Below are 10896 nucleotides of genomic sequence, written 5' to 3' on the forward strand. Positions count from 1 at the left end.
ACAATTTACCAGCTGCACTGCAGAGTAATTGCTGTTCCTATACTATAATGTCGTTGTGTTACACTTACCTCATAAGGCTTGTAATATTAAATTGCCATGAAAATTTCCTTCAGATAAAATTTTATATTTATTTTTATATCTTAGAATTTATTCGGCCGGGCGCAGTGGCTCAAGCCTGTAATCCCAGCACTTTGGGAGGCCGAGACGGGTGGATCACGAGGTCAGGAGATCGAGACCATCCTGGCGAACACGGTGAAACCCCGTCTCTACTAAAAAATACAAAAATCTAGCCGGGCGCGGTGGCGGGCGCTTGTAGTTCCAGCTACTCGGGAGGCTGAGGCAGGAGAATGGCGTAAACCCGGGAGGCGGAGCTTGCAGTGAGCTGAGATCCGGCCACTGCACTCCAGCCTGGGCGACAGAGCGAGACTCTGTCTCAAAAAAAAAAAAAAGAATTTATTCTATTATGATTGTCATGCCAAATATTGATTTTAATGCTATGTGAATACTATTTATTTAATACTATTTAAATCTGTGTGAAAAAAATTTACACCTGAAAAAATATATAAATATAGTCATTGCCTCATTTATAAGGAGCAGGGAAAACTAGAAATGATTTAAATGTTCTTTAGCAGCATCTAGTTTATAAGTTATAAAAAAACTAAACAATATATTTAAGATCAACTTCCAAAAGCATGGATTTAATATAAAGGTAATTTTCAAAACATAAAAGTATGCATAGAGTAATTCTATTTGTATAAAAATGAATAAACAATATTTTATACATATTTCAGTTAAGTAAGCCTAGCATATATCTCAAAGTAGATACAAGAAATCATTAATCATGGTCAACTTTAGAAGAATGCACTAAGGATAGTTAGGAGGGCTTTTACTTGTCCCATGCTTTTCATATTGTTAATCAAAAACATATTACTTCTATAATTTGGGGGAAATCAATGAAACAAAAGACATAAAAATATATATTTTGGCTGAAAAAATATTAATTTATTGATTTCTATTTAATTGTATATTGATAAAAATTAACATACAGTTGTTTAGTAATATTGATGGTTGCCGGTTGATTGTAATTAATAAAAGATGAACTGTGGTAATTATGTTCATCACTTTATAATTCATATAGCTCATCCACTAGATAGTTTCTCTTTTTTTACTGATCAAAAGCCACTTGCTGAGAATACACATATTAAATATGGGTATATTCTATAATATACACCTACCTAATTTAAAGATACTTTAAAAATTATATTACTATAAAACAGAGAATGCAGAGAAAATTGACCAGTACATTGAAATTTTTAAAAGTCCCTTTGAGAACAAGAATATTTTCTCACACATGGAAAATTCGTGAGTCACTGGATGTGGGGATTACCAAGTCATGTACATTATGCTTGTACCTCCTGACTTGTGAACTTAAATCAACTGAGACCAGTGTGATCTTATTCTCAAGTATCTTTAAGTAAGGAGAAGGCACATTTAACTATTCTTCCAGAGAAGCATTAAATTCTTTTTTTTTTTTTTTGAGACAGGGTCTCGCTCTGTCACCCAGGTTGGAGTGCAGTGGTGTAATCTTGGCTCACTGCAACCTCTGCCTCCCAGGATCAAGCGATTCTCCTGCCTCAGCCTCCCAAGTATCTGGGATTACAGATGCGTGCCACCATGCTTGGCTAATTTTTGTATTTTTAGTAGAGGTGGGATTTCACCATGTTGGCCAGGCTGGTCTCGAACTCCTGACCTCAAGTGATCCACCCACCTCGGCCTCCCAAAGTGTGGGAATTACAGGTGTGAGCCACTGCTCCCGGCCCAGAGAAGCATTGAATTCTAACGTCTAATTGAAACTGCTTTTTGTGACCTTCAAATACGTTTCTCCCAGTGTAGGCTGCAACATAGAACTAAAATCCCCAAATAATTCAGAACAAGAGAATTAAACGATCTGCTGGGTCTCTGAGACTTCAGAAGCTGCGTTATGTTGTGAAAAACTAAGCTAAGTGGTCTTATCACATGAGGCTGCCCTGCTGAGGTGGACCCTAGTAGTCAGCCTAGTAGTAGCAGCCTAGTAGTCAGTGCAAGGTAAGAGGGACATAAATCCACAACATTAGAATATTCAAGAGCTGCAAATGAAGGAGAAAGAAAAACCATAAAAGATGAAAAAGAATTCAGGTTGCCATGTCCTAAATACACACACTATATGCTCAGCTTTGTGCTGTGCTGTCTAAGTCTTCTTTTCAGTTACCAAATGTGTGGATGGTACAGATCCAAAGTGAAATTGAGAGTACAGAGGTGAGCTCCATATTGTCAAGGAAAAACTGGGGGATGAGTTATGCCTTGAAGAAACTGGAGACATTTGGTCCAACAAAACAAAACAAGATTTTTTAAAACTCTCCTATTTCCCCATGGGCAGTCTATTTGTGTTGATGCTTTACCATTTCATAATTTCCTCATTTCGTTGTTTCATGGAGTGAAGAGAACTGACATGCTGTCCAATAAACTTCCTTGTTCTCCTTATGCAAGAAAGGAAATCCTGACTTAATGTATAACCACAGAACAAGTAATATTCTATGTCTATCGGAGTTGAACTTCCTAAAAGACAAATTGTTCATCTTTCAAGATTCATTCTCCCTGAATCTTACCAACAAAACAGCCCTGAGGAGAAAGAAAGAGAGGGAGGGAGAGAAAAAGAGAGAGAGAGAGAGAAACAAAAAGCCAAAGAGAGAGAAAAAAATGAATTCATCAACATCATCTGAATCACAAGGCACAGGTAAAATTTGCAACTCTTCCTTTTCTTTCACAGATCTCTTTTTGGAACAAGTAATAAATATGGTGAAAGATAGCACAATAGAAAAGTATTCACTGAAGTTAAAAAAAAAAAAAAAAGGAGACGGTGAAGAGAGATTGGAAGGCTATTTCTTATACCAGAAAGCCTACTGGACTCTAGTTAAGGGAGAACTATCACACTGTTTCCACCCTTTCTGCAATGCATTGTGTCCCTTTTGGCAAATCACTTCACTTCTCTGGAACGCTCTTTGTCTGTAAAATGTGTAATGGGAGGAAGAGAGGAACTACTAGATAACTGTTAATATTTTACCTAATTTACAAAGAGCTTGAAAAATGAGACACAGAAAAAAAAAGATCAGGAGAAAGACAAGAAAAGCAATGATGAGAAAAGGGAAAAGAAAGAAAAAGAAAGAAAAGTGGCCTTAGAAAATATTGAAAAAAATTTAACTGAGAGACTTAGAAAGGAAAAATTGTATATCTGAGTTCATGAGTCAGAGTCTTACTCCAGGGGTTCTAATCGTGTGGTCCTCAGTCCAGCAGCAGCAGTAGCCCCTGGGAACTTGTTAGTTCCATACAATCTCTACTGATTGCTAACTCTGGGAGTAAGGGTCAGCAATCTGTGTTTCAATAAGCCCTCCAAGTGATTCTGACGCATGCTGAAATTTGGGGATTACTCAATACAGACAATAGAAGTAGAAGGAAATAAGTAAGGATGCACAAGAATCTCTTCTAGCTTTTTAATGATCGCCATTCTAACTGGTGTGAGATGGTATCTCATTGTGGTTTTGATTTGCTCGGGAAGGGGAACATCACACACCGGGGCCTATCATGGGGAGGGGGGAGGGGGAAGGGATTGCATTGGGAGTTATACCTGATGTAAATGACGAGTTGGTGGGTGCTGACGAGTTGATGGGTGCAGCACACCAACATGGCACAAGTATACATATGTAACAAACCTGCACGTTATGCACATGTACCCTAGAACTTAAAGTATAATAATAATAATAATAAAAGAATCTCTTCTAGCTCTTTTGTACCTTGCTTAGGGAAGATTGATCATGCTTGTGTCATTCTTTCTACAGAGAGAGGATGCTTCTCTTCCCAAATGTTCTTATGGACTGTTTCTGGGATCCCCATCCTATTTCTCAGCGCCTGTTTCATCACCAGATGTGTTGGTGGGTTCTGAAGGTCAAATTCAATTTAATTCTTCCTGGTGCATATTAGGTGAAAACTCTTCCATGCTGCCTGTACATTCTCTTTTCCCTCAAAAGGTCTTTCTGTTTCACTCTTTTTTTTTTTTTTCCTATTAATCTCTAGGTTATTTCTCAAACCAGAAACCTTAACAAGCAGGGAACTGTTTCCGAATTTTAATCACCTGTGACTTACTTTTCATGATGGACATTTTTCACTTCCTTGGCAGTCCTGAGTCCTCCTCTTTCAGCTTCTATTATTAGTGTAACCTTCTCTAGGAGATTCTGCCTTAGAGCTTGAACTACTGGTTGGGACCAGAGACATGACTAATTACTTTTGGAAGGAAGGGTAGAGAGAGTGGACTTGGCATAAGAGGGAGTGCAAACATATCTGTTTTCTCTGGGTCGTAAGAAAAAGCAGGTTGTAAGAAAAAACATGATAATTATTGGCACTTTTGTTATAAATACAAAACTGACAGAACTGATTTTTTTAACCAAAATAAGACTAACAAACATTATACCCTTTCCTTTACAGTGACATATCACATCTTTCAAACCTGTGATGAGAAAAAGTTTCAGCTACATGAGAATTTCACAGAGCTGTCCTGCTACAATGATGGATCAGGTATAATAGTCCCAAAGGTGAACATCAAAATTTACATAGCAACATTTTCTGGCTTCTAGATTGACTTTGGAACAGGTGAAATATAGTTGGATTAGGTCTTATTTTTCAAAAGCAAAATGTAAAATCCTAGAAATTTGGAGATGCAATTAGCATTGGAGCAGGAAGTCTTGGGGAAATTAGAGTAAACTTTTATAATACATTTGAGGTATGTCTGAACAGTAAATCTAGAAGTGGAAGGTATTATTCCCAGGAGTGTACTTTTTCTTCATTCACCTACTTCTGAAATGAGATGAAGGAGAAAAAAACGTATGGAGTAGAGAATGTATAAATATCTCACAAATATACTCTATGCTCTTGTATGTCATCCTGTTCCAAGTCTTAGCAAAATGCTACATGACACTAAAAAAGTGGCCTCCTTCTCTGAGCTATAATTTTCTCACCATTAAATTGAGAGAAATTAGATGAATTATTTATAATAGACCTCAAAGGCAAAAGTTCTGTAATTCTAAGAAATCTAACACATCTATATACTACAGTATGGAGATTTGATTGAGGATACATTGTTCAGGAAACATAAGAGATGGCTCTTTGGGGGTCACCCAAATAAAATGCATAAATTTCTCTGACATTAGTAGTCTAAGAACAGATAATAAGGTTCTATATCAATAGCATAACTAAAATAGCTTGCACATATAGTTGCATTTCCTGGCATTGACATCCAGAGAACGAGAATTATATTCAAAAGACCAAAAAAATTCTGTTGATGTTTCTTGACATTGGAATTATCTAAAGTCTTAGATACTAAGATGTGGGGTATGAGCAAGTGATTCCAAGGCTTCTGACTTAAATGAGGACTCCATGGGGCCAGATGAAGCTTTGGGTTTTCTTATTCAGTTCACCTGGGACACTCACTGAAACATCTCTCATCCTAGGTTCAGCCAAGAACTGTTGTCCATCGAACTGGGAGTATTTTCAATCTAGCTGCTACTTCTTTTCTACTGACACCATTCCCTGGACATCAAGTTTAAAGAACTGCTCAGCCATGGGCGCTCACCTGGTGATTATCAACTCACAGGAGGAGCAGGTAGCTGCAGTCCTCCAATGCCAATGTGACATTCCCCACATGGTCTACCTCTCTTTTCATACATATGCTCAGTGCTTGATCCCCAATGACTGTGGTTAATGAATGTACTAAAATGCATGCTGTTCTTACCATTCCGGTAAAGTCACTGCCTACCTTAATTTATTTTCCTTCCTAGAAGAACCTAAGAAAAAGGGAATTTCCATGTGGAGTTCCTTTAATTAGGCAAGGGGAAAAAAGAGGGTTGGAAGTTAATTTTAGACTAATCATTATGTTTATGAACATATTATATGCAAGAAACGAAGCAAATATTGTCCGTTTTCTTTAAGCTGTGATTAATAATGTTTTGCACTAGATATATTCAATAAATTTGGCCACCAATAACAGTAGATTAACTTTGAAAGAATTGTTGAGGATCTCCTTTTCTGTTGAAGGTTATTTTTTGTCAGTTTAATTTTATGTTATGTGTATTTCACCACCAAAAAAATCAGTAGATAATCCTCATGATCTTACAATTTCATTTATCTGTCATTTCTCATCCAGATCCTTTTTTATTTTTTGAGATGGAGTCTCGCTGTGTTGCACAGGCTGGAGTACAGTGGCGCGATTTCGACTCACTGCAACCTCTGCCTCCCAGAGTCAAGCGATTCACCTGTCTCAGCCTCCCAAGTAGCTGGGACTACAGGCACCCGCCACCATGCCTAGCAAAATATTTTGTAATTTTCATAGAGACAGGGTTTCGCCATGTTGGTCAAGCTGGTCTCGAACTCCTGACCTCAGGTGATCCACCACCTCGGCCTCCCAAAGTGCTAGGATCTCTTCCAGATTCTTATCTTTTTTAATAAGAATTACCAGCAACGTTTATTCAAAACTGAAATAACTGATCTCCTTTTATTTTGTATCTTCCATAGGAATTCCTTGCCTATAAGAAACCTAAAATGAAAGAGTTTTTTATTGGACTGTCAGACAAAGTGGTCGAGGGTCAGTGGCAATGGGTGGATGGCACACCTTTGACAAAGTCTCTGAGGTAATTACTCTCCTATTGAGAGGAGTTCTTGAAACCTCGTTCTGTTTCCTGCAACAGATCAGGTCCATTCTTGGTGGTATTAAATGCAGGAAAGAAAAGAGCTGAGGTAGAAAAGACGAAGGAGAAGTACAAGCACTCGCTTCTCTCCTTTCCTGGGATTGTCTCAAGAATAAAGGGGAAAAAATAAATGAAAATGAACTGAAGAATCATTCACTGAGAATGCAAAAGAGACAAGAGGTGGAATTAAGAGTCTTATTCCCCAAAACTGAAGGAAATGAGGAAAAAAATAGTAAGTTGAGAAAGACAGCAGGTTCTTATGCAGTGAAAAATGAGAATCTCTTGACAATGCGTCTTTTCTCCTTAATAATATCCTCACATCATTAGAGCATAGCTTTTTTTAAATTGTGGATATGCTTTTTTTGATTGATTAATTGATATATAAAATATTTTGCTATATATATTGTTTCTCATGATTTGTTAGTGAGCAAGGTTTTTTTTCTTTTTTCTTTTCTTCAACTTTTATTTTAAGTTCCAGGGTACATGTGCAGGATGTGCAGGTTACATGGGTAAACGTGTGCCGTTGGTGGTTTACTGCACAGATCATCCCATGATCCCGGTATTAAGCCCAGCATCCATTAAGTATTCTTCTTAATAAAGCATAGGCCGGGCACGGTGTCTCAAGCCTGTAATCCCAGCACTTTGGGAGGCCGAGACGGGCGGATCACGAGGTCAGGAGATTGAGACCATCCTGGCTAACACGGTGAAACCCCGTCTCTACTAAAAAATACAAAAAACTAGCCGGGCGAGGTGGCGGGCGCCTGTAGTCCCAACTACTCGGGAGGCTGAGGCAGGAGAATGGCGTGAACCTGGGAGGCAGAGCTTGCAGTGAGCTGAGATCCAGCCACTGCACTCCAGCCCGGGCGGCAGAGACTCCGTCTCAAAAATAAATAAATAAATAAATAAATAAATAAATAAATAAATAAAGCATAGCATTTTTAATTTTTCAAAGTTCTTTTCTCATTTATTATTTCAGTTTTATTATTTTATTATTATTTCATTTTACCTAAATTACACTTTTCTAGAATGTTAATTGTTAATCTGTATTTAGCATTTGAGGAAACTAAAACTCAGAAAAGTTAAGGGATTTAGCGAATGAGCAGTTCTAAGAATACAACACAGATACTCTGACACTTAGAAATGCTGCTTCACAACCACACTGGAACACCACTGCAGGATGCACCTAAGTTAATACATGCTCTGTGCAGAATAAAGAGAGCCAAGCCGATATGAGATATGAGTGTGAAGAAAACAAATATATCAGAATATCAATCTTCCCTATAACTTGTCATTCTATAGCTAAGGAACAGGACAGAATAGAAAAGGAACAAAGGAACAGGACAGAATAGAAAGTCAGAAAGATCCAGTTCAGCTTCAGTACTCACAAACTGTGACTTAGACAAATGGTTTGGCTTTCCTGAGGTTCCTTTTCTTATTCAATAAAATGGACATTATAATACCTGCCTCGCAAAACTGTTGTGAGATTAAACAACACAAACACAATTTGCCTGGTATATGAGGTTACTTTACCTCTTTTTGCTGGGATTCGAAGTCTCCTATGTCATTCTTTTTCAGCTTCTGGGATGTAGGGGAACCCAATAACATAGCTACCCTGGAGGACTGTGCCACCATGAGGGACTCTTCAAACCCAAGGCAAAATTGGAATGATGCTACCTGTTTCTTCAGTTATTTTCGGATTTGTGAAAGGCTAGGAATAAATATTTTGAACAAAGGAAAATCTATTTAAGAACAGAAGGCATAACTTCAATGGATAAAGAAGGAAGGACAAGAACATGGCCACACCCACTGCCCCACACGAGAAACTTGTGCGCTGCACTTCAAAGGACTTCATAAGTATTTGTTACTCTGATATAAATAAAAATAAGTAGTTTTAAATGTTTTAACTCATGTTACTGGCTGAAGTGCCTTTTCTCTCTACATTAGTCTCAGGTCCTCTTTCCAGAATTTACAAAGCAATTCACTACCTTTTGCTACATTTGCCTCATTTTTGAGTATTTATATGAAAGTTCAGGGACACGGAGCCAAGACAGAGTCTAGCAAAGAAGAGGATTTTGGAAGGTGTCTTCCAACAATCGCCTGAATCTAGGCTCTGTAGCAGGTCCTCTTCTTTCTAGCTTCTGACAAGTCTGTCTTCTCTTCTTGATTTCATACCGTTCTTATCTCCTGCCCAAGTGTATCATCTCTGTGCTTCCCTATATAAGGAGTAAGAAACTTCTTTAAGTCTTGGAACTTGTTGCTGCTCAGAATACTGGTGTCGCCTTTCTGGCTACAGGCCTCCACTGCACCTTCTTAGGGAAGGGCATGCTGGCCATCAGCTCCAAACAGGCTGTAACCAAGTCCACCCATCCCTGGGGCTTCCCTTGCTCTGCCTTATTTTCAATTAACTGAATGGATCTCACCAGATTTTGTATCTATTGCTCAGCTAGGACCAGAGTCCAAGAGTCAAATTATTATAAGAGAACATTCATCTCCACATTTTCCTGTCTCAAGCCCATCCATTTTTTTTTAACTTTTATTTTAGGTTTCGGGGGTACATGTAAAGGTTTTCTATATAGGTAAACTCATTTCATGCAGGTTTTTTGTACAGATTATATTATCACCCAGATATTAAGCCCAGTGCCCAATATTTATTTTTTTTCTGCCCCTCTCCCTCCTCCTACCTTCCGCCCTCAAGTAGACCCCAGTGTCTGTTGTTCCCTTCTTTGTGCTTATGAGTTCTCATCATTTAGCTCCCACTCATAAGTGAGGCCATGCAGCATTTGGTTTTCTGTTCCTGTGTTTGTTAAGGATGATGGTCTCCAGTTCCATCTATGTTTCCACAAAAGACATAATCTTTTTTTATGGCTGCATAGTATTCCATGGTATCTATGGATCACGTTTTCTCTGTCCAATCTATTATAAACTCACATTTAGATTGATTCCATGTCTTTGATATTGTGAATAGTGCTGCAATGAACATTCATGTGCATATGTATTTATGGTAGAATGATTTATATTTCCCTGAGTATATATCCAGTAATTGCCCATTCATTTATTGCATAAAATTCTACCAACACTGATGATGTTATTTTTTTTTTTTTTTTTTTTTTTGAGACAGAGTCTTGCTCTGTCACCCAGGCTGGAGTGCTGTGGCCGGGTCTCAGCTCACTGCAAGCTCCGCCTCCCGGGTTCCCGCCATTCTCCTGCCTCAGCCTCCCGAGTAGCTGGGACTACAGGCGCCCGCCACCTCGCCCGGCTAGTTTTTTGTATTTTTTAGTAGAGACAGGGTTTCACCGTGTTAGCCAGGATGGTCTCGATCTCCTGACCTCGTGATCCGCCCGTCTCGGCCTCCCAAAGTGCTGGGATTACAGGCTTGAGCCACCGCGCCCGGCCGATGATGTTATTAAAGAGTACCTCAATAACGTGGCAGCTTTCATAACCATGTTTCTTGCACAAAGTGCCATGAGGAGACCTTCAAAATTCAATCATTGGACACCACGTGTAATCACTGAATGAGAAAATTCAACTGGACAAGTGAATATAACACATCAGCTTTCTTTACAAAAGTTTATTTCTCTTAGGCATTGTGACAATCTGGTTTTGAAATCAACACACCTTTAAGCCAAACATTATTTAACCTAACAGTGATTTTAAACACACTTTCAACATTCTAATTCCCTTTTTTAAAATCACGAACATCAGTAAGGAGATGTTGAAAGACATTTTTTTTGTTCATTGGTGTTTTCCTGAAGGTGGCTATAATTTAAGTTTTATTTCTAGATTGAAAGACACAGCAAATATTATTCTATATTATTTCTCCATATATATTTTGAATTTAAGTTTAAAGACAAGTTTAATTTTATAAACTTGTCTTTACAGTTTGCCAAGAAAAGAAAGAACTGCTAAGGGTTTAGTGGTTAGAGGTTGTTGGAACATAAATTATCTATTAGGAAAATTATTTTTTGAGAAGTAGGTCATCCAATTGAAATTGTTTTAAAATATAATATTTTATAAGTGGGGTTACACAAACACTTTACTGCCTGAGGCACCAGAAAACCCAGAAATTTTCAAGGGATAATAGATTAATTAATGATACATATTCTGAAGAGCAATTCCCAAAATAAAC

General features: G+C 38.1%; 1 protein-coding gene across 1 annotated transcript; it reads left to right on the forward strand.

Moving 5' to 3' along the window:
- Positions 1-2571: 2571 nt before the first annotated feature.
- On the forward strand, positions 2572-8671 carry CLEC4E (C-type lectin domain family 4 member E). Its single transcript, XM_025402769.1, has 6 exons — positions 2572-2773; positions 3873-3965; positions 4516-4605; positions 5538-5689; positions 6598-6713; positions 8346-8671. Exons 1-6 carry the CDS (start codon positions 2737-2739, stop codon positions 8515-8517), a joined length of 660 nt encoding a protein of 219 aa, XP_025258554.1. The 5' UTR covers positions 2572-2736; the 3' UTR covers positions 8518-8671.
- The last annotated feature ends 2225 nt before the right edge of the window (positions 8672-10896 follow it).

This window comes from Theropithecus gelada, chromosome 11 (assembly GCF_003255815.1).
Source record: "Theropithecus gelada isolate Dixy chromosome 11, Tgel_1.0, whole genome shotgun sequence".
NCBI classification, from domain to species: domain Eukaryota; kingdom Metazoa; phylum Chordata; class Mammalia; order Primates; family Cercopithecidae; genus Theropithecus; species Theropithecus gelada.

Excerpts from the sequence above, each read along its gene's own strand:
- CLEC4E (XM_025402769.1), top strand. The coding sequence starts at position 2,737 with ATGAATTCATCAACATCATCTGAATCACAAGGCACAG. Across the intron at positions 2,774-3,872 it reads ATCTGAATCACAAGGCACAG|AGAGAGGATGCTTCTCTTCC; the intron begins GTAAAATTTGCA and ends TTCTTTCTACAG. Across the intron at positions 5,690-6,597 it reads TCAACTCACAGGAGGAGCAG|GAATTCCTTGCCTATAAGAA; the intron begins GTAGCTGCAGTC and ends TATCTTCCATAG.